Raw genomic sequence first — 27,775 nt, forward strand, 5'->3', positions numbered from 1 at the left:
GGAGATGCCATTTAAGAGGAAAAGAGGAAGGCCTAAGATAAGGTGTATGGATGTGGTGAGAGAGGACATGCAGGTGATTGGTGTGACAGAGCAAGATGCAGAGATAGGAAGAAATGGAAAGAGATGATCCGCTGTGGGGACCCCTAATGGGAACAGCCGAAAGAAAATTACGTTTTTTATATGTTAAATGATGTGGCAGTTTTAACCAGTTTAGCCTTTTCAGTGCTATACAGTGGTGGGTTCTGAAAGGGGTATATGTTGCAAATTTAGCAGCTTTGTTATAGCTTTGTTCAGGTTTTAATTTTGGTGAAGCCTGAAGAATAGTGAGGATGGGAACACCATAAAGAAGTGTGGGGAGGAGATAAGTAGTGGCAAGGATAGTTCTAGTAGCATCTGTGAGAAAGTTTTTGGTTCTGCAAAGCATCCCTAGTTTTTGATGAGTTTTTCTTATACAAGTTTGTGTATGCAGGTCGAATGTAAGATTGCTATCCGCTATCACCCCAATAGTTTGCTATGAGAAGTGACTTCAGTGGTTGTATTATGAAGAGGGGACTTCAAATTTTATTTTTTCACAAGTGAGGGATTTGGGGAAAAAGTAGTAGTTTGGCCTTATTTGAGTTGAGCATGAGTTGTGAGTTATGAAACCGTGTTTCAGTGGCTGCTCTAGCTTCCTGAGTAGGTTTTTGGCAGTATACCATGTTATCAGATGTGCAAATGAGAGTGGAATTATCTGTGAATTGTATTAGCATGGCCTGTTCTGTGGAAGTATAGAGGGTGTTGGTGATCATGTTAGAGTAGGGGACCAAGGATAGAGCCTTGTGGTACACTGGTAGTGACTGAGAGGTAAGGAAGAGAGCATGGGGTGCCATTTTACTGACTGATACTTATTGGACAGGTAGCTTTTGAACCACAGAAGGGTGGGCTGAGAGAGACCTAGTGAGGGCATTTGAAGTAGACGTTTGCTGTGGAAAACTGTGTCAAAGGCTTTAGCCAAATCTAGAAATAAGGAAGAGACTAGTTTACCATTATCTGTAGCTTTATTGACAGTATGTATAGCTAGAAGGTTAGAAGGGCAGTGCTAGTAAGATGAGAAGGACAGATGCCATGTTGTGTAGGGGATAGGAGTTCTTCCTGTAGGAGATAGTCTAGCATTTTTTTAAATACATTTTTCAAATATTTTTGCAAGGGAAGCATAAAATTGCCATAGGTCTAAAGTTATTAATGTCTTTTGAATTTCCTCTTTTGTGCAGTGGGATAATGTGTGACCTTTTCCAGAGAGAGGGAATGTGGGATCCTAGATTGACCTATTTATAAGGATTGAGACAGGATAGGCAATACTATTGACTGGTACTCACTAGGAAAGTCATCAGCTAAAGAAGAGCATGGTTTAAATTTGTTTGAGTATTTTTATACAGGATGTGGGCACAAATTTTAAGGTGAAAGTGAATGGTGGTGGTAATATGTAACTGTTTGGCAGGGTTTGGATTAGATGTTGAGAAATCCTTGGTTATAGATGCTGTACTATGAAATAAGAGTTGAACTGTATTGCAGTTTTGAGTGGTGAGTTATCAGGAGCATGGTTTGGGTTGAATTTTTGGCCAGAATGTAAGATTTCTTTAATGGATGTCCAAAAATTGAAAGGTCATGTTTTATAATATTATTCTGAAAGTTGTTAGTATAGTTTTTTTGTCTTCATTTATTTGTTTTTAGTACGATTGTGAATCATTCTGAAGCTTTCAAGATATTGAGGTGTTTTATATTTTTGCCATTTTTTCCATCCCTTTTTCTCTGTCCTGCATTAGCATTCTACTCTTTTTGGCTAGCCAAATTGCATTATTTGTTTTCAATCTCTTCCTTCTAGACGGTGCAAGGATATTTAGAAAAGTTGTATTGAATTCAATTACAGCATTATCTAAGGGGAGGATTTTTAGGAAGTTAGTAGATGATAGTGTAGTAATGAACATTTCTAGTTTAAACTTGGAAAGGTTAAATGTTGTTTTATAAATATGCTGTTTTAACTGGACGTATTAAATGTCTAGCTGTATAAATTGGGAGATGATCACTGAGAGAGAGTCTGATGTTGTACCTGTGATGGAGTATTTGCTAGGGTCTGATACTAGGATCCAGTCTAACAGAGAATTTGACGTCTTGCTATAATGTGTGGGGCTGTTAATTAGTTGTGTGAAACCATATACGTTCATGCTAGATTCTGGGGGGGGGGGGGTTCTAGAGTTTATGTCCAACCAATTGACATCACCTAGTAATATTTTTTCTTGTGGAAATGTTATGGATATCCAAAGTAGGATATCTTCCAGTTTAGCTGTATTGTCACCAGGAGGAATGTAAAGAACATGAATACTTATTTGTTTGCAATTGTTTATTTTGAAGAAAACAATAAGAAGCTCTGCTGAACTGAATTTTGGTGTTGGTTTGCTGTAAGGGGAAATGTGGTAGGTATTGGAGAAATATTAAAGTAATACCGCCACCTTTCCTGTGTATACCGTCATTACAGATGATGTTATAGCCAGGAGGTATAACTTCAGTCTCATTTATGCTGGGTTTAAGCCAAGTTTCAGTTACAGGGAGAACATCAGGCTTTTGTTGTGTAATCCAGGCATGTAGTTCAGCAGTTTTATTTCTTATACTTCTAACATTTGTTGCAGCAAAAATTAGATTACCAGGGTTGGGGATTGGCTGTTTTTGGGTTACAGAAGTGTGTTGGAGAGAATTATCTTTGTGTTTATTGTGATAGGTGGGGCCAGGATTATGGCATGTATCTCCTCCTAGAAGGATTTTAGTATATTGGGGAATTATGCATACTTATTATTTGAAGAGGATTCTTGCATTTAATTTTGTTTTGGTTTGAGCTGAAGTGCAGTTAATCAGCCTGTGTTTGGAGTGGGGGGGGGGGGCAATATTAAATAGGTTTGGTGCAATGTGTGGAGAATGTAAAGAGGAAATAATTATAGGTGGCTGGGACAGAATTGGAGAGATGTTAAGAGATATTGCATCATGGTAGGATGAAAGATGGTACAGTAGGAGAAGAATAGAGGATAAGCTGAAGAAGTAGTATAATTAAGTACAAGAATCTGTATTCTGTAGGTGTCAAGTAGTGGGGAAGTAATAGTGACGGAAACAAGAAGTTGCAGGGGCAGTAGAAGATTCAGTGATGGTGGATTCTGAAAGTTGGAAGAGAACAGGTAAGGAGAAGGTATCTTCTATAAAAGACAAAGAGGTAGGATGTCCTGTTATCTTCTTTGGGATGTAAGGAATAAAGGAGTAGTAAAGGCTAGAGTATAATGATGTAGTCAAAGAGGAAATGAGAGTTTATTTGGGAAAAGAAAAGGTTACAGTGTGGAATAGATAGGTACTGTTAGGGAGGTGATTATAAATAGATAATAAAGTAAAGCAGTATGGGAGGGAGAAAGATAGTTGGGATTGGGGCTAACAATTAAAAAGAGATAGGGAAGTAGGAAACAAGAAACAGAAATGTATGTATAGTAGTAGTAAAGTCATTTGGTGAGGGTTTTGGAATAATAGTCACAAGTGAAATGTGCATGTAGGAAGCATAATGAGTAAGAGGGGGTGGGTAAATACTGGGGGTATGGGAGCGAAGTTGAGTGGGCTTCCCACCCTCAGGTCATTTTTTAACTGCAAGCAATCAGTTTATAGCCAGAAAAAAAAAGCAATTAAGAAAGAGATTCAAGTAAAAAAAGTTGTCTGTCGTTTTCTGAGACTAAATAACTGGCATATGTAGTACTGTCTCAGGAAATGACAAACAACCTGTTTTATTTGCATCTCTTTAATTGCCTTGTTCTGGCCATAAACTGATTGCTCTCAGTTATGAACTGACCTGAGGGTGGGAAGTCTTCTCAATTTCGCTCCCCTCGGACCTCTTACTAAGTTGGTCCTTGGAGTACGTGGACCGTTTCACAGAGACTTTAAATCATAGAGCAGGCATGTATTTAACTGATTAAAGTTAATATGCAGCAAGGTTCTTCATGATAAATATTGAACACTAACAAAATTCTCAGTAAGCTTGCAGGTGTAGGGCCTTGTGGAAGAGCTCCTGAAATATCGAGGTCAGATGTAGTGACCACAGGTTATTAAACACTGACAAAATTCTCAGTAAACTTGTAGGTGTAGGGCCTTGTGGCAGAGCTCCTGTAATGTCAAGGTCAGATGTAGTGACCGCAGCCTGTACACACTGACTTCATCAATTGTGAGAGAAACCTTTGGCATCATCTTTTATGAAACTCCCTTATTTCAGTTGGACTCTGTCAGGACACATGTTCTTTGTTCAGAAACTTCCTGGACTGGGGACAATTTAGACCAGATTGTATTCTCATTCTCTAACTAAATCTAATACCTGCTTTCTGGTATCAGAAGATCTCCTCCTACTTCTGCTCTGCTACTAGAGCAGCCAAAGCTAAAGGGTTTCTTATGGCACGTCTAAAATATGGCTCACAAGCACAGCCATTTCTTCCAAGAAAAATCCGACTTCCTTCCAAACCACAGCTAAAATAACTACAGATTAATTTCTCTGGCATCCTAAAGAAAACATCACTGTAAGTAATATCCAGTTCAATGATGGTCCACCATACTCCTGGCCTATCACACCTGTAAACTTAAACCCACGAACCCTCCCTTTCAGTTAACAAATTACCTAAAAGGTGCAGTAAATATAACATAAGATGGAAAAATGTTGATTATTTTCTGCTTTCTTAGTAGCTGCACTCATCTCTCCTCTTTTGTAGCTACTGAACTCATTGGTGTGGATACTGGGTTTTACGTCTTACTTGGAGGGAGTGGGGTGCTCTTCACTGGGAGGTAAAAGCATACCATATAGTACATAATGCAGTCTCATTTCATGAACAATCATTGGATTATTGTTGAGTAATTAGTGAGTGAATGTTTAATCTCATTTGTAATTTTGTTGCCTTTTTTTTTTTTATATGGCATAGTCAGCTGCTGGCCGTGACCAGCTTTTCCTCATTGGTGGACCTTGCTTCACCCTTGTTTTGTCTTGCAAATGCCTGTGACTACACTGAAATTACAGCCTTGATTTATACCAATAGATTATAAATGGCTACACCCAGTGTATTCCGGGAACATTATTCATTTCAATTAATGCTACTTGGGCTGTGTCATAGCTGGACAATGTGAGATGAGACAATGGCTTGAGGAAATGACTAAAGTACCAAATATTCGTGTTTTACATTTTAGGTATGTTGTACTTTGTAAAGTGAATAACCCTGATGCAGTCTTTTCAGTTCAAGGTTACGAGACTTACCTTTATGGTAATTTTTGTAGTTTATAAAGTTTTTTTTGGAGTAGTCATTTTCCTTTTATCTCTGCTTAACTACTATACTGTGAAAACTGTCTGCCTTAAATCATTGTAAAGTAACTGCAGATCTCAGGTCAGTCATGTTACAGTCTGATTCATTTAACTGTGGATTAAAAGAAAACCGATCCATTCAGTCTGAAAGAGAGAGTGTTTAGTGTAGCAGTAAAACTGAAACCAGTTGCAATGGATAGCAGTAGTAATCTGACCCTTCTGCACAAAGACAGGACCTGTACATAGTTATTGAGTGTTGCATGTGAACTAGCCACAGCAGCTAACTAATGGTTTTGTTTGAATCTTGAAAGAGCCTTTGGATTACTTCCATGTTCTTTTTTTTTTCTGCTTTTGTTCAGAAGGTGAAAGAAACCAATGGTCATTTCAGTACTGCATCATTACAAATCACATGGCCATTCTTGTTTTCTGTGTTTTTAAGACGCTTAACATTCTCATTTTCTTTCCCTTTTAGTCATCTTTTCCTGGTACCCCAACTTCAAGGAGACCCATTCACAGGACACTTTCAGATGAGAGCATCTACAGTGGACAAAGGGATCCTTCGTTCTCAAACTCGCGTTCTTCGTTACTTGATCAAGTCTCACCAAATGATGTTCTGTTTAGTAGTGCTTCCCTTCGTAGACGTGGCCCCATCCGGAGGCCGTCTTACACCTTAGGAGTGAGATCTCTACATGGCAAGTAGAAAAACTCTTGTCTTTTTATATTATACTTTTATGCTAAAAAGTAGCAGTGTCAGATTCTATTTTTATAACTGTAGTATGTTAAAAGACCTCCTCATTGGTGGATGGGATGGGTATGTGGACTAACTTAGAGCTAGCTTAATAAGTGTTCTGATTTCATGGATGCGTATGTGATCTGTGTATAATTCTTTATCAGTCAGGAAGACTTCCAAAAAGATGTAATGTCAAACTGTATGTTACATTACATAAACCAGCTAGCTGAAAGTGGAGGCTTATAGTTTTCTAATCTGCCCTGCGTTACAGTTAGCTCATGGCAGTTTCCCTGCTTACTTATTTACTTACTAGGAGAGTGCTAGTGAAATACAGAAAAATGCAAGTACAAAACTAAAGAATTGCAAAATAAAAGAATGGAAAATGCATCGAATATTATAAAATTTGCATAAAATGAAAGCATCTGTGCCTTAGATGTTGCCTTAAGGACCCCAAATGTTTTATTTTCCCCAGCCTAGTATGATAGCTAATTCTCTTCATCAATTCTTTCTCTGTGAAAAAACAAGTACTTTCTTGTATTAAGTGTGAATTGATTTCCCCACTTTTTTGCCATATCTTTCTCTTCTGTGTTCGTTCCATCATATTTCCTCTTACCTGTATTTATTCGTATGTCCAGTGTATTTTTCTCTGTTCTACTGGGGAAAAGGGCTTGAGCTCCCCTAGACTCTCTTCATATGTCACTTTTCTCTGATTGTCTCATTATCCTAGCTACCTTCCTTTGTACTCTGTTCATGAGTGTGACATGCCTTTCTCTTAATGCCTCCAGAAGTGTACAAACTATGACACTTTCAATCTACCTTGTGCTTGACATGGAGGAATTCCTTCCTGCTTTTCACCCAGATATGTATTCCAGTATTTGATTTGCTTTTGTTGTTGTGTATTCACACTGTGTCAGGTGACAAAGGTTTTAAATTCAAAGAATCCGTGGGTCCATTTCCTGTTCTTTTTAACCTTCTTTCTCCGTTTGCATATTCTGGCTTTGGTTCTCCTGCTGCATGTGCAGAGGCATATATTTTGTTGAATTGAAGTGAAGCTGCCACTTTTTAGACCACGTTTTTAGGTTCCTCCATTTTCAGTTTCCTCAATCTCTCAAGAGATTGGTCTTTTTTTTTTTTTTTTCAAAAATCTGATCATATCATCTCGCCTATATGAATTTCAGGTTTCTGAAAACTCGATCAAAACACACACACACACGCACATCATTGTAAAAGGAATGAGTAGCATAGTATGAGTCACATTTTTAACCGTGTACAGGTTTTATTACAGGATCACTTATTTCAGAATATCAAAATACCTAACATAGTTTCGGAACACATATTTAGACTTGCACTGTTATGTTGTGTTATGGTATGGCATACTAGAGTTTTTGTCTGTGCAGTTTTCAGTAGGGCAAAATTAACAGAGCAGGACACGTGCATGGGAAGGCCTTTTACATATAATATAACTTAGGGAGCAAGTAGTAATCAACTAATTGCACACTCATTCTATGGTGATTTAGTCATAATGTTGGTGCTAGTAGCATTGCATAACAACAGGTGATGCCATTTTATTTTAGTATTAAGTGACTTTTAGCACTTTAGTAACTCACTAGCTTTTTTTTTTAGCTTTCATGATTTATTTTATACAGAAAATTATGTATAAGTTAGAATATCTGCATTTACATACTGAAGCAGTAGATGAACTAATTTTTTTTTTAACCCTTTTCAAGTCGTGTCAGCGTTTTTTTTTTACAGTGTTTTGTCACAAGGCATAAAATATATGAAATGTCCTTTACTGGAACTTGCAGTATTATTTTTCCTCAGAACTTTTAACAAAGACAGCACCGTGGCTAAAACACATTTCTCGAGATGCTCGAAACTCAAGATACCTGGTCTCCTCACTATTTCTTGACCTTTCAAAGGCATTCGATGCTGTCTCCCACCCACTTCTTCTGACCACTCTCTCCAATGTTGGCATATCTCCTCTTCCCTAGGCTGGTTTTCCAACTACCTTACAGATGGACAACAAGCAACCAGATGGCACCAATCCCTCTCTCCTTTCCTCAACATCAATACTGGAATTCCACAAGGGTCCATACTAGGTCCACTGCTCTTCAGCATTTTCATTAATGATTTCCATACCAGCCACTGGGGATGCACAAGCCAGTGCATTTCTTTGTGCCGGTCCCAAGCCCGGATAAATGGGGAGGGTTGCGTCAGGAAGGGTATCCGGCGTAAAACTTCGCCAAATGATTTTCATGCAGACACCAATAAATATTTTTATACCAGATCGGTCGAGGCCCAGGTTAACAACGAACGCCGCCAGTACTGTTAGCCTACAGGGTGCTGGCAGAAATTGGGCTACTGTTAGCAGAAGGAGGAGAAGAGGCGGAAGACATGGCCGAAGGCAGGAAAAGAGGAGAAAGGCTAGGACTGTGGTAGTGAGGGTCGGAACTTTGAATGTTGGCATTATGACTGGTATAGGGAGAGAGCTAGCTGATATGATGGACAGAAGGAAGGTTGGTATATTGTGTGTGCAAGAGAACAGATGGAAGGGGAGTAAGGCTAGGTGTATCGGAGTTGGGTTCAAATTGTTTTATCATGGTGTGGATGGGAGGAGAAATGGCATAGGAGTTATTCTGAAGGAACAGTATGCTAAGAGTGTTTTGGAGGTGAAAAGAGTGTCAGATAGAGTGATGTTTATGAAGCTGGAAATTGATGGTGTAATGATGAATGTTGTTAGTGCATATGCTCCACAAGTTGGGTGTGCAATGGATGAGAAAGAAAAATTTTGGAGTGAATTGGATGAAGTGGTGATGACTGCACCCAAGGGTGAGAGAGTGGTGACTGGAGCAGATTTCAATGGGCATGTTGGTGAAGGGAACAGAGGGGATGAGGAAGTGATGGGTCGGTATGGTGTTAAACAAAGGAATGCAGAAGGTCAGATGGTAGTGGATTTTGCGAAAAGGATGGATATGGCTGTGGTGAATATGTATTTTAACAAGAGGGAGGAGCATAGGGTGACATACAAGAGAGGAGGAAGATGCACACAGGTGGATTATATCTTATGTAGGAGGGCCAGTTTGAAGGAGATTGGAGACGGTAAAGTGGTGACCGGAGAAAGTGTTGTTAGGCAGCATAGGATAGCGGTCTGTAGGATGACATTGGTGATCAAGAAGAGGAGGAGGAGTGTGAGGGCAGCACCAAGGATCAAATGGTGGAAATTGAAAAAGGGTAATTGTGCGGTGGAGTTCAGGGATGAGTTAAGGCAGGCACTGGGTGGCAGTGAAGAGTTACCAAATAGCTGGGTAACTACAGCAGAGCTAGTAAGGGAGATGGCTAGAAAGGTGCTTGGTATCACATCTGGACAGAGGAAGGACGACAAGGAGACATGGTGGTGGAATGAGGAAGTACAGGAGAGTATACAGAGAAAGAGGTTGGCAAAGAAGAAGTGGGATTGTCAGAGAGATGAAGAAAGTAGACAGGAGTATAAGGAGATGAGGTGCATGGCAAAGAGAGAGGTGGCGAAGGCTAAGGATAAGGCATATGAAGAGTTGTATGAAAGGCTGGACACTAAGGAGGGAGAAAAGGACATGTACCAATTGGCTAGACAGAGGGACCGAGCTAGTAAAGATGTGCAGCAGGTAAGGGTGATAAAGGATAATGAGGCAAACTTACTCACAAGTGAGGAGAGTGTGTTGAGCAGATGGAAAGAGTACTTTGAGGGGTTGATGAATGAAGAGAATGAAAGGGAGAGAAGGTTGGATGATGTAGGGATAGTGAATCATGAAGTACAATGGATTAGCAAGGAGGAAGTAAGGATAGCTATGAAGAGAATGAAGAATGGAAAGGCTGTTGGCCCAGATGACATATCTGTGGAAGCATGGAGGTGTTTAGGTGAAATGGCAGTGGAGTTTTTAACCAGATTGTTTAATGAAATCTTGGAAAGTGAGAGGATGCCTGAGGAATGGAGGAAAAAGTGTTTTGGTACCGATTTTTAAGAATAAGGGTGATGTGCAGAGCTGTAGTAACTACAGAGAAATTAAATTGATCAGTCACAGCATGAAGTTATGGGAAAGAGTAGTGGAAGCAAGGTTAAGAAGGGACGTCATGATTAGTGATCAGCAGTATGGTTTCATGCCGGGAAAGAGCACTACAGATGCGATCTTTGCTCTGAGAGTGTTGATGGAGAAGTGCAGAGAATGTCAGAAGGAGTTGCATTGTGTTTTTGTAGACTTAGAGAAAGCATATGACAGGGTGCCTAGAGAAGAGTTGTGGCATTGTATGAGGAAGTCAGGAGTGTCAGAAAAGTATGTAAGAGTGGTACAGGATATGTATGAGGGTAGTGTGACAGCGGTGAGGTCTGCGGTGGGAGTGACTGATGCGTTTAAGGTGGAGGTGGGGTTAGATCAAGGATCAGCTCTGAGCCCTTTCTTATTTGCAATGGTGATGGACAGGTTGACAGACGAGATCAGACAGGAGTCCCCATGGACTATGATGTTTGCAGATGACATTGTGATCTGTAGTGAGAGTAGGGAAAAGGTGGAGGAGACCCTGGAGAGATGGAGATATGCTGTAGAGAGAAGAGGAATGAAGGTCAGCAGGACTAAGACAGAATATATGTGTGTGAATGAGAGGGAGGATAGCAGAATGGTGAGGATGCAAGGAGTAGAGGTGGCAAAGGTGGATGAGTTTAAATACTTGGGGTCAATAGTTCAGAGCAACGGTGAGTGTGGAAGAGAGGTGAAGATAGTACAGGCAGGATGGAGTGGGTGGAGAAGAGTGTCAGGAGTGATTTGTGACAGAAGAGTATCTGTAAGAGTGAAAGGGAAGGTCTACAAGAGGGTAGTGAGACCAGCTATGTTATATGGGTTGGAGACAGTGGCATTGACAAAAAGGCAGGAGTTTGAGCTGGATGTGGCAGAATTAAAGATGTTAAGATTTGCACTGGGTGTGACGAGGGTGGACAGGATTAGGAATAAGTATATTAGAGGGTCAGCCCAGGTTGGCAGGTTTGGAGACAAAGCCAGAGAGGCACGATTACGTTGGTTTGGACATGTGCTGATGAGGGATGCTGAGTATATTGGGAAAAAGATGCTAAGGATGAAACTACTAGGTAACAGGAAAAGAGGAAGACCTAAGATAAGGTTTTTGGATGTGGTGAGAGAGGACATGCAGGTAGTTGGTGTGACAGAGCAAGATGCAGAGGACAGGAAGAAATGGAAACAGGTGATCTGCTGTGGCGACCCCTAACGGGAACAACCAAAAGATGATGATGATGATGATTTCCATACCAGCATACCCCATGCTAATGTCATCCAATATGCAAATGACTCCACCATCATCTGCATAGCCAAGTCTAGTTCAGGACTATTTACACTCACCCAAAATGTCTTCACCTCCACTGAAACCTGGATGTATGATAACCATTTAGCCATAAATGCTAATAAAAACAAACTCATGTTATTCATCCCCAGAAAAACAACCCTAACCAAATATGAATTTGCCATCAGCTCACTCAACAGCACTTGCCTCAAAGTAGTCCCATATACCAAACTTGTAGGGGTCATCATAGATGAACACCTAACTTTCAACCAACATATTAACACAAACATCAGAAACTAGCCATCCTGTACAGGCACAAACACTTCGTCACCTGTGCAGCAAGACTATCTCTTGCCTCTTCCTGTCTACTTCCATCCTTGCTGTATGATGCACCTCTCCTTACTAATATACAATCCTCTCTTAAATCCAGACTGGACTTGTGCTACAATAAAATTGCAAAATTTTTAACTAGCACCCAACACCCCTCCCACCACTGCGTATCATTCCAACTTCTAAACTGGCTAGAACTTCCCCAGCATCTAACATACACCTGCAACTAACCATACCTCAAAAACTCATCTATAAGCCTTCTAGTTGCCCAGCTCTCTCCTCTCTGTTCACCATGTATCACCCAAACAGAGCTCTGCAATCAGTCAGTCAGATGCTTCCTAATGTAGCAAAGCCTAACATTTCTGCCAGTCAAATGCATTACCCATATGCTATAGCAAAACTATGGAATGATCTCCCTCCTTCAATTAGGTCTACTGGCAACCCTGAGTGCTTTAAGACTTCACTGAAATAACACCTGTTGTCCCATTGGCTATGTATATGTACCAGCACTAACTATTAAAAAAAAAAAACAATATTCCTAGCCTTCCTACTTTTCCTCTCCATCTCACTTATGGCTCAGACTCCTCATATGTGCAGTCAGTGTTTCCAGCTTACTAAGTCCAGCATGTTGCCTAACATAGGTTCATAGGTAAGTACTAGGCTATCTGCCCATGGGCATTTATAAGCCTTGCCACAGAGTGATGGCTTTCGCCTCCCCATTAGATTAGTAACCTGGGCCTCTGTCAACAGGGCTCCGAGGGTAGAACTTACGATTACCCATCCATTCATCAAGATTTCTCTTGAAGAGGTTCAGAGAGGAGCTCTGTCGATTATGGATTGGGATTCTATTCCAGAGTGAGGGGAGTCGCTGGGACAGGAATCTATCCCTCCAGCATGTCCTGTTTATTGTTGTACATAGGTTCAAGTCGCTAGAACGAGTGGTTCTGAGGGATCTCGGTTTTTTGAGTTGAAGCATGTCCATTAGTTCAGGGTTTGATATGGCCCTATAGGTCAGGCATAGGTCACCTCTGAGCAGACGGTAAGCAACTGAGAAGAGCTGGAGCTTTTTTTAGTCGTGCTTCGTAGGGTAATTGTTTAAGGCCCTTAATCCTCTTAGTGAGGTACTTCTGTGGTCTTTCTAGTTGTTGCAGGTGTCTAGTGAGGTACATCCCAAATGGGGCATTGTACTCTATTATGGGCCTGATGAGTGAGGAGTAAAGGGGCACAATCACCTCCTCGTTTCTGGATGAGAAACCCTTTGTGATCAGGTGTGCCACATAGAAGGATTTCCTGACCGTTTTGGCTATGTGGTTATCAAAGGAGAGCATGCTGTCTGCTTGGGTACCCAGGTCCCTAATTACTTCTTCTGTACTTAGTGGATTCCCATCTATGTGGTAGTTTGTAGGTACTTTGTTTTTCCCAAATGGGATTACTATGCATTTTTTGGCATTTAGCTTGAGGCCGTGACTTTGACACCAGGTTTGCAGGATGTCTGTGTCAGCTGGAGAGTCAATTATTGCACTCAATTTACAGTCATCTGCGAACTTGGTTAGCCACAGTCCCTCCGCTTTTGCCTGTACGTCGGAGAAATATGTACTGAACAGGAGGGGTCCCAGGACTGAGCCCTGTGTAACTCCGCTTGTGACTGGTTTAGAGTCAGACATGGCACCTGCCAGTCTTACCGTGTGGGTTCTGTCTGAAAGCCAATTGGCAACCCATCTCGTGACATGGGGGTTGATATTTAAGCTGGTGAGTTTGTCTATGATTCCTGAGTGTGGGATGGTGTCGAACACCTTAGCGAGGTCCAGATATGCTGTGTGGACCACCTTCCCTTTATCTATGGCCTTGGTGACTGTTTTGAAGAAGTCGACCAAGTTCAGGAGGCAAGATCTGCCTTTGACAAAGCCGAACTGAGTGGAGTCCAGTGTCTGGAGGTTCCCAATGTCCCTGTTCATGAGCTCCATGATAATGTGTTCCATGGCTTTGCAGACCAAGCTAGTCAAGCTTATAGGGCGATAGTTCCCAGGGTCAGTTGTGGCACCACCTTTGTGGAGTGGTACGACTGTTGCTGTACGCCATTCTTTGGGTACATAGCCTGCAGAGAGGCTGAGTTTGAATAGTGATTTGAGATGGGGGGTTATTTCATTTTGAAGCTCGTGTAAGACACAACCTGGGATAGCATCTGGTCCCATTGATGCTTTGTTTTTGGCCTTTGCAAGGGCTGTCTTTACTTGTGTGTCTGAAATATCTGGAGCACCACATTCTTCTGGGATGGGTGCTAGCCCCATTGGTGGGGGGGGTGAAGTTTGCACTGAACTTGTCAGCCAGGATGTTGGCAATGTCGGTTGTTTCAGTGTATTTATAGCCATTATGCACTAGCTCGAAGCATGTTTGAGAGTTTTCCCCAGACTCTTGACATAGTTAAAGAAGGCCTTGTGGTTATCCTTAGAGTCATTGGCTATTTTTCTTTCGAAGTTGGCCTTGGATGATTTAATGAGGGAGCGCAGTTTTTTACTGATGTTAATCAGAGATGCATTCTTATTTTGGGATTTTGTTCTATCTTGCAGGAGTTTCCTCCTTCTGTTGTAAAGTTTATTTATGGCCGGGGTCCACCAGACTGGCTTCCTCTTTTTTGAGGAGTTGATCTTGGCTTTACTTGGGATGGTCCATGCATTCTTGAAGGTGTTCATAGAATGCACTTGTAAAGGATTCTGCTGATGGGTCATAATTTTCCATTTGATTGGGAGCTTTGAAACTTCCCACCTCGGTCTTGAGGAGTGTGAAGTTGGCTTTAGAGAAGTTTTTTACCCTGATTTCCTTGACTGGGGGGGGGGGGGGTCGGGATATGGATGTCCAGTGTGATTAGTTTGTGATTTGATCTTACCAATGACGAGTTTACCTCAGGTGTGGAACATAGGTTCCCCATGTTGGTGATGACCAGGTCCAGTATGTTGTCACCTCTTGTGGGAGTGGTGGCCAGCTGTTCAAGGGCGTTTGAGTTTATAAACTCAAGGAAGCATTGGGCTAGGGCGTTTGAGCTTGAGTAGTTTTCCCAGTCAATGTTTGGATAGTTGAAGTCACCCAGTAGCATGATGTTGGGTAGAATCTTCATACTTTCTAATGTTCTCAGGAATGCTGAGTAAGGGTCCTGAGACAAGGTGGGAGATCTGTAGTAAGCTATAAATTGAACAGTCAATTTACCCACTGTCAATTGCACTTGGATGGTCTCAGATTCCGCGTGCTGTGCTACTAACCTGGAGGTGTGGGTGTTCTTGACGAATATGGACACACCCCCTCCCTTTGTGTTCCGGTCCTGGTTTTGGGACCTAAAGGTATGGTAGGAGTTATAGCCTGCTAGTGCTGGGGTGCTCTCTGGAGCCTTGAACCAGGTTTCTGTCACTGCACATACGTCGATTTCTTCCATTCTAAGGAGAGCCTTGAGTGTGTGCATTTTGAGGTTTAGACTTCTGGCATTGAGCAGCATTACCCTCAGTTTTATTTTTTTATTGTTGTTTATGGAGGTGGGTTTGTTATTTGAGCCTTGCCTAAAAAAGGCAGTATTGGGGCGGCAAGAGTCTTGGCCAATATTCGAAAGCCCATGGGCGACAGGTGCAAGCCGTGTCTGGCGAGCATGTTTGTCCCTGGCTGACAAGTACTGGATCCCCTTTGAATGACACCAGTAGTTTAACCAATTGTTGAAACTGATCATTTTATCTTCGTATGCTGGCATAATTTTGGGTGAGGGCAGGATGCTACTCAGAGTCAGAGTCATACCAGCCTGGGCTACATGGTCAGAGAGCTCCTCCATGTCTCTTTTCATGTAGTCCAGGGAGGTACGTCTCAGGTAATTTACACCAACATGTACAATGACAGAGTCATATTTGTACTTGTGGAGTGACCTGAGTGCATGTGTTATGTGGCAGATTCTGGCACCCGACAGGCAGCTTACGGTAACCTTCTCCTTGTTCAGTCTAGTGAGTGGGACGTCTGTGTGCCTGATGATAGAATCACAGATTACTAGTGTGTTAGGTGTGTTATTTAGCCTTAGGGGCTGTTTTTGCTTGGCACACTGACGTTGTGACGTATGTGTTACCTGGTTTCTGTTGTGGGGTGGGGGTTGCTTGGGTGTATGGTTAGGAGGTCTCTGTTGTTTAGGCAGGTTCTTATTTAGAGCCTCCGAGTATGTTTTTGCGCGTTTCTGAGAGTTGTTTTCTGGTGCAGCTATGGCTGGTTTATGTGAGTCTGGTAATGTGGTGCTAGTGTTGCCCTTCTCCTTGTGACTGGTTGATCCAGTCGTGGGTTGAGAGAGCTTAGCCTCCAGTTTGGCTGTGTAGCTGCATCTCTCACATATGTTTGTGTTGGTTGGGAGGAGGAGGGAGTTGTCTGTGTACCTGAGGCTATTGTAACATTGCCTCAGGATGCCCAGATTCACCAGCTGGACTGGAGAGCACACCTGAAGCTGTCCCTTGAACATGCGTGAATAGATGGTTGGGACTGTATTGCTGATTGGATGAGTAAAGAGCCTTATACTTCCTGAGTATAGGGCTGAAGTGCAAGCTGTAAGCTAGTGCGAGTTTTAGTGAGTTTTAGTAAGTGCCGGTCTTAAATTGCCTTATTTCTAGTGCTGGGTTGAAGTGTTTCAAGGGAAAAACTGAAGTGCAGACTTCGTGGAGCCTGGAATAGTTTAACCGCAGCTAAACAGCTCTGCGCGGTGTGCAAACGCACGCTAAGCTATTCATTCTTGAAGCCTATATAGCAGTAGCTCTAAGGCTATACCTTACTCTGAGTCTTTAATCTGCTGCTCTCCATCTTTCACTCTCTCCTGCAAAACTGCAATACTGCATTGTTCACACATTCACTATTATCCCATGACATCAATTGTATTCTTGTTTGGCTTGCATACTTAAAATCTGACATCTGTAGAACTAGTATTATTCATTTTATTGTATCACTTCTTCTGTAATGTTGTGTTCTGCGCCATCGCTGCTTGATTTCTGTATTTTGATTCTGTAGCTTTATCATGTTGTTTGTTTTTGAAGCTTTTCTCCCCAGGCCTCTACTGAAAACAGGCTCACCCTCCTGGTAAACAAATCCAAATAAATAAATATCAGTGAGCCAGTTTGCTACCCATTTGGTATCATACAGATTGAAGCCTAGTTGACAGAGTTTATCCATTATACCCAAGTGGGGATTAATATTGAAGGCTTTGGCTAGGTCAAGGTAGGCAGTGTGCACCATCTTTCCCTCGTCTTTGCCTTTGGTGACTGCCTCAAAGAAGTCAACCATATTTAACACGCATAACCTCCCCTTGATGAAACCAAACATTGTGGGATCGAGTGTTTGGAGGTTGCCAATGTCCTTGTTAATGAGATCCATGATAGTCCGTTCCATGGCCTTGCAGATCAAGCTAGTTAGGCTGATGGGTCTGTAATTTCCTGTATCGGTGGATGCTCCACCTTTGTGCAAAGGGATGACTGTAGCTGTCCTCCACTCAGCTGGGATGAAGCCCATACTCAGGTTTTAGTTGAATAGGGTGCCTAATGGTGCTGCAGGTTCCTACCAGAGTTCATATAGGTTGCAGCCTGGGATGTTATTGGGTCCCATGGAGGCAGTATTTTTTGCATTTGAGAGGCAGTGATGACTTGCTCACTAGAGATAAGGGGAGGGGAGCAAGTGCTGGGGATGTCCTGATTTACTGATGGGGGAGACAGAGGGGTGAAGTTTTCATCGAACCTGTCAGCATGTTGGCTATATCTATGGCATTTGTGTATGTGGTATTCTTGACCACCAGTTGTGAGCAAATCTGAGTGCTTCCTTTGAGATTGTGGACATATGTGAAAAAGGCCTTATGATGGTCTTCAGTAGTTGTGGCTAGTTTGGACTCAAAGTTTGCTTTGGAGGATTTCACTAGTGCTCTTATTTGCTTGTTCTGGCTAAGGAGAGATTGGTTTCAATTAGGCACCTGCTCCTTCTTGATCCTGGTCAGCATTTTTTTTTCCTTTTATTATAGATTTTATTTATTGGAGATGTCCACCACTCAAGTTTACTCTTCCTTGAGGAGGAGGATTTTGTCCTGTCTGGTATTCCTGATTCCATGCAGCTATATAAATGCTTGTACATTATTTTGGTGTAGGTTTGGACATGTGCCCCTATGGGGTTGTAAAGGTGTTTATACCTTCCCTCAGGAGGCTGTAATCAGTTTTGTAGAATTTTTTTTTTTACCCTATCAGGAGTGTGTGTGTGTGTGTGTGTGGGGGGACTGGTGACTTCAAATGTGATCTCTTTGTGGTTAGATTTTACCAGGAAGAATGACACTGTAGGAATGCTGCAGTGATTACTCATGTTGGTTAATACTAAGTCCAAGATGATATTACCTCTTGTGGGGGTGTCCACCAGCTGGTCCAAGGCATTTGCATTGACGAAAACAAGGAATCTCTGGTGTTTTGGCATGTGTAGTTCTTTCAGTCTATTGTTGGAAAGTTAGTCACCCAGGATCAGGGTAAAGGGTTGAAGCTTGATAGATTTGAAAATGTCCAGATAGGTGGAGAGGACATCTTAAGTCAAAGTTAGGGGCCTATCGATAGCTATGATTTGAATAGGGGTCTTATCAGATGTTAGCTGCACCTGGAGTGTCTCATGTATGTCATACTGTTTGACCAGCCTGGAGGTGTGTATGTCTTTAATATGTATTGAAACTCCACCTTCTTTTGCTTTGCTGCCCATGGTTTGGGGTCTGAATGTATGATAAGATGAGTAATCTGCATATGGCTGGGGTGCTTTCCACAGCTTTGAACCAGGTTTCTGTGACTGCACAAATGTCAGCATCTTCCATGGTTAAGAATGCTTGCAATGAGTGCAGTTTCATGTTTAGCCTCCTAGCGTTTAGCAGCATGACTTTTAATTTGCGTTTTGATGAAGTTTTCATGTTGATAGTTTTGACCTCATGGTATTGCCTAGAAAAAGGCACTGTGGGGGAGGCAAGAACCTTTGCCAGACGCCTGAAGCCCGAGGGAGGAAGATGCAGGCCATCCCTGACAAAGCTGTCAGGTACTGGATCCCCTTGGAATGACACCAGAAACTAAGCCAATTGTTAAGTCAATCATTTTCTGCTTGTATTGAGACATCATTCTGGGTGATGGTAGAATGTTGCTTAAGGCTAGGAACATACCTGCCTGGGACACACATTCAGCGAGCTCGATCATGTCTGTCTTCATATAATCTAGGGAGGTACATCTCAAGTCAGTCATGCCAACATGAACTATGACAGACTCATAATAGTACCTGTTGTTGAGAATGTGAAATACCAGCAAAATGGACTGGAATTACTAAAACAGAAAATTTTAACCCTACCAGACAGCAGTACTTCCAGGGAACTAGTGGATCTTATCATTTCCAGCTCCTAGGTAGCCAGATATTCCCTGCATTGCAAGTTTGATTCATTGGAGGTTTCCAGTATGGCCGCAGTCACTGGCTCTGTGATCAGAAGGTATGTCTGGTTAAGGGAACAATCTTTGCCTGACCAGGTAAAGTCCAAATTGTTAGATGCCCCTCTGAATAAGGACCAGCTGTTTGGACTTAAAACTGAGGAGGTTGTTAAGAAAATGGAAGACAAGGCCAAGACTATGCAGACTGTGATGGATTTCTTGCAGGTTCAGCCTCCCAGGTTCAGCAGGAACTTCCTAACAAAGCAGTGGTCCTTTCCTACTTAAACAAAACCCATCCAGAGGAAGGCACGCATGGACAGATCTACCAGGCACCAATCACAAGACCAACAAAGATCCAGAAAATGGACCACTGCAACACCTAGGCAGGGGAGTTCTAAGCCCCCTCCCTTCTCAAAGGACTTACAGTGACTCTACACTCCCTCTGCCCTACACACCCCCTAGAGAGACTAGGAGGAAGACTTTCCTTCCTCTTAGAGAATTGGCAGGCCATCACGTCAGATCTGTGGGTCCCAAAAATTATTACCAGCGAGTACAGATTCTCTTTCAAAGAAAGCCCCAGATATTCTGGCTTCCCAGATGTACCAGCAAATCAGAGGGCAGAAGTCATCTGTCAAATACAAAAGCTTTATGCTGAAGGTGCTGTGGAACCTGTATCAAAGGAACAGGCTAGAAAAGGGTTTTCATTCAACACTGTTCCTGGTACCCAGAAAGGAGGGCACTGATGCCCTATTTTAGACCTATCCATACTGAATGTGTCTCACCTGGTACTAAAATTCAAAATGCTGACCTTACACAAACTCTTACCAATGTTGTTGCCACATACTTGGCTAGTGATCCTAGATCTGAAGGATGCCTATCTCTGTATTCCCATAAGGAAGTCCTGCAGGAGTTACATGCACTTCAGAGCAGGGTCACAACACTTTCAGTTCTCTGCTGTGCCCTTTGGCTTATCCACTGCTCCCAGAGTCTTTACTAAGTGTTTGGCTCCTGTCATTGCCTTTTGCAGACAGAAGGACATTCAGATTTTCCCCTACCTGGACGACTGCCTCATTCAGGCAGACACCAAGGAGAGACCCCTGCAGGACCTCACTTTTGTTCAAACTCTCCTATCCTCCCTGGGCTCCACTGTCAACCAAGAGAAGTCCCAGTTTCTCCCCACAAGAAGGTTATCCTTCCTGGGAGCTCTACTGGACACATCTACTCAAAGAGTCTCCCTCCCTCAGGAGAAGCAGAGGTTCCTCCACTCAAACTTCACACAACTAGCCGTTAGAACCCACCTCACAGCAAGGAAATCCCTGCAAGTGCTGGGGTACATGGCTTCAGCATTCTGCTGGTACCCCTAGCCAGACTACACATGAGGAAACTACAGTGGTACCTCAGGAACCTATGGTGCTAGCACTCAGTCACTAGAACACCATCTGCCCCTCATTCCTTGCTTAAAGAAGGAGCTCTTATGGTGGACAGAGGCTTGTACTCTAAATAAGGGGCTACCCTTCATCAGTCTCCCACAGGGCCAGACCATCACCACAGATGCTTCAGACACAGCCTGGGGGGCACACCAAGGGAGTATGTGCACTCAGGGCATTTGGGAACAGGAGGTTCAGGGCCTCCATATCAACCTAAAAGAGATGTTGGTGGTGCACCGGGCAGTCCTAGCTTTCAAAGAACACCTAAGACCAGGACCGCTCTTAAGACAGACAATACAACAGTAATGTGGTACATCAACAAGCAGATGGGAACTCGCTTTTACCCCCTATGGTGTGTAGCTATGTAAGTCTGGCAGTCAGCCTCAAATCTGGGACTGCACCTGATATCTCAATATATCCCAGGGAAACAAAACACCCTGGCAAACTAGCTAAGCAGAAGCCTCCTGGATCCCCATGAGTGGCAACTGCACAGGGGGGACCTTTCCTCATCATCACCTGAAATTGGGGGAACCTGGACATAGACCTTTTTGCAACCCCAGAGAACCACCAGCTAGCCAAGTTCTGCTCCAGAGAGTTCCATCTAGAAGCATGGAGGGTGGACACCCTATCCTTCCACTGGGAAAACCTGTGTACACCCCCCCCCTTGCTCCTGATCCCCAGGTACTACTCAAGATCAGGGAGGAAGGACCAAAGGTTATTCTCGTTGCTCCAGACTGGCCCAGACAGCACTGGCACCCCTTGCTCCTCAGTCTGGCCAAACAGCCTCCCATGAGCCTGCCCCTCTCAGAAAGGCTTCTAACTCAGGAGAAAGGGATTGTACTGCACCCAAACTTTCCCTACTCTCAAGCTTGTCCGCGTGGCTGATACCTCAAAGGCAGATGACACTACAGCCTTAAGCAGGCAGGTTTTAAACATCATCAAGGAGGCCAGAAAGCCCAGCACCAGAAAGTCCTATTCAGCCAAATGGAAAAGATTTATTGTCTGGTGCTACAGCAAGGGCATCAACAGCTCCCATGCCACTCTGCCATTGGTTCTGAACTATCTGGCAGACCTCCTAGAACAGGGATTGTCTTACTCTTCCTTCTAGATACATGCCTCAGCTATTTCTGACTTTGTCCAGTCGAATCAGCCTATATTTTCTCAATACTTTTTAAAAATGTTCCTTAGGGGGGTGGCAGACATCAGACCACCTACTCCAGTGTGGGATCTAAACTTTGTCCTGGAAAAATTGACTTTGCCTCCTTATGAGCCAGCCGCTTCAGCTGACCTGAAGTACCTTTCTTGGAAAACTGCATTCTTGCTGGCCATCACCTCAGTCAGGAGAGTTTCTGAACTCCAGCTCCTTATGGCCACTCAGCCCTTCATTATTTTCCATGCTGATATGGTGTCTCTCAGGACCAACCACCTCCTTTATGCTTAAAGTGGTCTCGGAGATTACCCTCAACCAGGCCATCCATCTCCTTACCTTCTTTCCCAACCCCCAAAATAAAGGGGAGAGAATTTTGCATACCCTTGACCAAATCAGTCAGGAACTCTAACCAGCTTCTGGTTTCCTTTGCTCCTGGGGCAGAGGGGAAGCCCATTCCCAAACAGACCATTTCTAACTAGATCTCTCTTTGCATTCATTTCTGCTATTCCTTCATGGAAAAAGTCCTCCCAAATCTGTCAGATCTCATTTACTTCCGCTGCTTTGCTGGCAGGGGTTTCAACTAAGGATATTTTGGAAGCTGCTACCTGGGCATCCATCCACACATTCACCAAGCACTGCCAGGTGACTACATTCTCCAAAACCAGGGCAGCCTTTGTGCCTGCAGTCCTGCAGGGTATGCTGGCATCCCTTTAATATGGTGCTTGCCTTTAATTCCTATACTCTTTCCTCCCCCCTTTTTCTCAGCTTTGGGAATCCTCCCACAAATGATGACTGTATCATTGAAACACGAGGAACATAGTACAGTTGTGTACACTTACCATAAATGTAGATGTTCGAGTGTATTCACTGTTGCAGTCCTGTTTCCCTCCTTCCCCATTTAATTCATCCTCCTTGGGGGCTCACACCTATGGGGAGAAGAAAAACTGATGTAATGATGTCAGCTGTCTCTTTTTGTAGCCCTGATGACCTGACATCAGACACTGTACCTAGACAGCGATGGAAGAGGTAAATCCTTTACTCTGGTATTCGGGCCAGCTGCGGGCTACCCAGCAGGGATAACCCACAGGTGATGACTACAACAGTGAATACACTCGAACATCTACATTTATGGTAAGTGTACACAACTGTACTTTCTCCAAATGCCAGCATTGCTTAAGAAATGGCAAACTTTGAATGCTGAACCAAGTTTTAATTACATCAGATTACTTTTTTATTTCTTCAAGCCCATAGAGAATGAATTAATGAGCACAGTAGAGAAAAGACGGATACCTGGTGTCAAAATCATGGCCTCAAGCTAAATGCCAAAAAGTGCATAGTCATCCCTTTTGGAAAAAACAAAGTACCCACAAAGTACAACATAGGTGGTAGTCCCCCAAATACAGAAAACATAATAAGGGATCTGGGGACCCAAGTAGATAGTAATCTCTCCTTTAATAATCACATTGCCAGAGTGGTTAGAAACTCCTTCTGTGTGGCCCACCTAATCACAAAAGGGTTCAAAAACAGATCAAAAGAGGTCATTGTGCCCCTCTACTCATCACTCATCAGACCCATTACAGAGTACAACACCCCATTTGGAATGTACCTTACAAGACACCTGCAACAGCTGGAAAGACCACGGAAGTACCTCACCAAGAGGATCACTGGCCTCAAACAGATGCCCTATGCAGCTCGACTGAAGAAACTCCAGCTGTAGTCGGTTGCATACCGCCTACTCAGAGGTGATCTCTGCCTGACATACAAGGCCATGTCCAACCCATTACTGATGGACATGCTGCACCTAAAGAAAACCTTATCCCCCTCAAGCCACATGCTCTAGGGATTGAAACCTCACCAAAACAATAAATAGGAAGTGCTGGAGGGATAGATTCCTGTCCCAGAGACTTCCCATGCTTTGGAACAAGATTCCAGTCTACATTAGGCAGAGCTCCTCGCCAACACTCTTCAAGAGAAATCTTGACGAGTGGATGGGAAACAGAAAGATTACCCCGGGGATCACTTAGTGGCTCTGCTGCACAGAGGCACAGGGAACTAATCTAAGGGGGCGGCGAAAGCAAACACATTCTGGCTAGGCTTATAAATGCCTTCGGGCAGATAGCCTAGTACCTACCTATGAACCTAATTACAGAAAGATTTAGAAAGTAAATTTATGGCTGATGCTTTTGTGCATGGACTGAATAATTTATACAAAAGTATTTTGATATATGATGCGAAACTAGAACAGGTCAAGGTTAAAAAGTTAGAGAGATTTTTTCAGACTTTAAACTGGCATATTTTTATTTGGGCACACAGCCATACTAAGAAAGATTAGGTATACAATGCAGCTAGTAAGAAATCAGATGAAGTACCCTCATTATCTGAGGGACAACCAGCCAGCTTGGATGACAGGAATATTAATGTGAATGTCATGTACACTCAACCTGAATCAATAGATAAATAGAAGCAGACCACCGATGATACAAATCTAGCTCAACCTCCCATAGATGTGGGAGGTAGGTGCAAAGAGAATTCTGCACCGCTGTCCCAGAACTCCCAATACATATGAAACAATCCGGAGTTCACAGAGGGACACACTTACAGAGCAGAGTATGGAAGAGAAGAAAAACATCTACAGATTTGAACCCGTTATACAAAAAGACTGTGAAGTAAATAACCTGGTTATTAGCTTGTGTGGCTTTATATTCGCGAATGAGCACTTGTCCGTACTTAACAAAGGTTTATCTTATATTCCTGCTGCTCCATCTAAATTAAGTGATGTTATCTTAAATCTTAAAGTATTTGGAAGGAACATCACATTCAAGCATATTTTTGGGAGTTCTGGGCATACTAATACCAACGTCATAAGGAAACCTAGCATATACAGTGGACATAAAAAGTTTACACACCACTGTTAAAATGTCAGGTTTTTGTGATATAAAAAAATGAGACCACAATAAATAATTTCAAAAATTTTCCTACCTTTAATGTGACCTATAACCTGTACAATTCAATTGAAAAACAAATCTGTTAGGGGAAAAATATAAAAAATAAAAAACATACAATATGCTGGTTGCGTAAGTGTACACATCCTTAAACTAATATTTTGTTGTGTGCACACCCTTAAACTAATACTTTGTTGAAGCACCTATTGATTTAATTACAGCATTCAGTCTTCTTGGGTACACACCTGCCATCAATTAAAGAGACTCTGATTAATCCCAATTAAAGTTCAGTTGTCCTAGTAGGATTTTCCTGACATTTAATCAGTTACCTGCTACAGCAAATTACAGACATATTTTTAAGTTCATGGCCCTATAAGTAATAGTAAATATTAGAGGAGGCAACACTGGAAGTAGAACAGAGATTGCAGAAATGAACTGGATAGCCAGCCTTCAAGTTGACAAGTTGCCAGGATTAAATGGCAATGTTCCACTCAAGCCTGACCCAAAAGGATGTAGATTGTTTTGAGATTAACATCATGCAATGCTTTAATATGTATACAAGAATTAATGCTGTTATTGTGTATATCTGTATGTATGTGTGTATATATATATATATATATATATATATATATATATATATATATATATATATATATAGATATATATCTATATATATATATATATAGATATATATATATATGTATACACACACACGCGCACGTGCACGCACACACACACACACACACACACACACACACACACATATATATATATATATATATATATATATATATATATATATATATATACACACACACACACACACATATATATATATATATATATATATAAATAAATGCTGGCATCTTCAACATCATTGATCACTGAATCCATACACAAAGGGCATGAGAGTTTCCTTGAGCAATGTGTTAGCAAACATTTCGGATTGTTTTTTAATTGACCAACGGAATAGTAGAATATACTGAGTACATATTTTTTAATTTGGCTGTAATTAATTCTTGTTACTGATTGGCTATGACTGTATTTAAATAGGAGGGAATAATGTATGTTTTTAACAGATTTAAAGAAGAGTTTAACTCGAAAGTGCTTATCTGTACTACGTTGCTTTTTTTTGTTTTTGTTTTTATTAAAGTGTATGCTTTGTAGCGTGAAAGTCGGATTGTTCCTCGTTTTGAAAGTGTGTAATTTTAGTTGACCTTTTTAGATGCACAGCAGGGCGACACAGTGGCACAGCAAGTAGTGTTGTTGCCTCACATCAAGAAGGTTCACCATTTTGATTCTCCGCTGTGGTAACTCCTGTGTAGAGTCTGCATATCCTCCCTGAGTTTGCTTGTTTTTCCTCCCACATTCCAAAGCCATGCAGTAGGTGGATTGGACACTTTAAATTGTCCATAGAGGTGTGTGTGTGTGTGTGTGTGTGTGTGTGTGTGTGTGTGTGTGTGTGTGTGTGTGTGTGTGTGTAAGACGTAACGCGGCATGGCTAGCCACCTGGTGGTGTAAAGCTTGGTGTTAGATGATTATCACTGTTGAAGTAGCATCCCAACCCGATGTGCAAAAATGGGAAAAAAGGCTTTGTAGATGGATGGAAGTCATCTTTTGGTTATGTCTTTATACATTTGTCACCCATACATAAGTGTTGAGGAAGAAAGAAGAAAACATCCTTCAGAACTGAGGACAAAAAAAGTCCTCTAGTTATAGACTTTGAGCTATTTTGCTTCTACATGATAGCTCTTTGATACTCTGTGTGAAACTCCTTTTACAGAAACTGTTGCAAAGCTCTTTGCAGCAGTTTCTGATACACAGCCTATCTGTGAAATTGTTTCATCAGCAGTCTTCTCATTTACAACTGCCTAAATGATTATAGATATTGCTTGCACTTGCACTCAGCAGCAGCAATCACACCACTGACTTACAGGGCCAAAGTGGTACCTTTACTACAGTGCCATTTTTGCCTCCTAATAGATTAGGTTCATAGGTTGGTACTAGGCTATCGGCCCTAGGGCCTGTACAAGCCTAGCCATAACAATTCCCTGGCTATTTCTTCCCACACTATTTACTTCCCTGGACCCCTGTCTACCCATGTCTACCTACCCCAGTCTAGATGTTGCTGAGGACAGCTGCCCCCTTCACCCCCCCAGCAATAGCTTTGACCACTTTGAAGTGAAACAACGTGATTTTTTTTTTCTGTTGTAATAGTCCAGTTTTTGTTCGGGGTATGATTAATATATTTGATTCCTTTAATCAACATTTTTTAAGATTTAAAATATAAGCATTTGGCAGATGAGGAGTACAGTGCTTCTCTATTATAAACGTTACATGCTTGATGCTAGTTGTGAAGCAGGTAATACCGAATGCTTTGTTTTGTCAAGAAACAGTAATTAACAAAATGCATCCTACATTATACAAGCATTAATATAGGTATAGTCTGTCCAAGCTTTAACCATTTTGGCAAAAACATACATTTTTTATAAGACTACATTTTTTTCCTGGCCCCTACCACTGACCAAGGCAGTATACATGATACATATCTTGTGTTAGTGGCACTGTTACAGAATTAATAACTCTGCACTCTTGTTTTGGCTTTTTTGGAAACCAAACAACTTCTGTATTCTAAAATAGAAATTAATATTTTTATCCCTTTATGTTTTAAACAGACAGCATACTTGCATCCTGAAATCATTTTTAGCAGACTTTGTTTGGCTAGTGTAAATTAGGAATGCTCTTTTCTTACAGTTATTGATAAGGACTAGTAAGTACTACTGTTTTTTTGGATACTGTTTTGATTACAATGCATCATATTTAAAAACAAATACTGTGATGCAGTGATACGGTATGTTTTCCATGAAGCATGTATGTGACAGCATGTCTAGATTGCTGATGGGTTGATTATAAAACTCAACAGAATTACCGTAATAGTTTATGTACGTTAACAGAATTAACTTAATGTTGTAGTTTAGGTAAAATACTTTATGAACACACGAAGCAATGGATTACAGCAAAAGTAGTGACTGCTGTCTGTGCAACTGTTAGACTCATTAGCAGGAGGCATATTATAAAATTCATGGATGCCTTCTCCAATTTAGGAACTTCA

At 41.9% G+C, this 27,775-nt stretch overlaps 1 protein-coding gene across 1 annotated transcript in view; it reads left to right on the top strand.

Annotated features, from left to right (window-relative positions):
• SIPA1L1 (signal induced proliferation associated 1 like 1) overlaps nucleotides 1-27,775 on the top strand; it is a 2,148,853-nt gene that overhangs the window by 1,697,934 nt on the left and 423,144 nt on the right. Inside the window, exon 17 of the mRNA XM_044073855.1 lies at nucleotides 5,811-6,030. Within this exon, the coding sequence (XP_043929790.1) occupies nucleotides 5,811-6,030 (220 nt within the window). The remainder of the gene's footprint in view (nucleotides 1-5,810; nucleotides 6,031-27,775) is intronic.

Source organism: Protopterus annectens, chromosome 6.part0, assembly GCF_019279795.1.
Source record: "Protopterus annectens isolate FY-2018-M chromosome 6.part0, PAN1.0, whole genome shotgun sequence".
In the NCBI taxonomy this organism is placed as follows: domain Eukaryota; kingdom Metazoa; phylum Chordata; order Ceratodontiformes; family Protopteridae; genus Protopterus; species Protopterus annectens.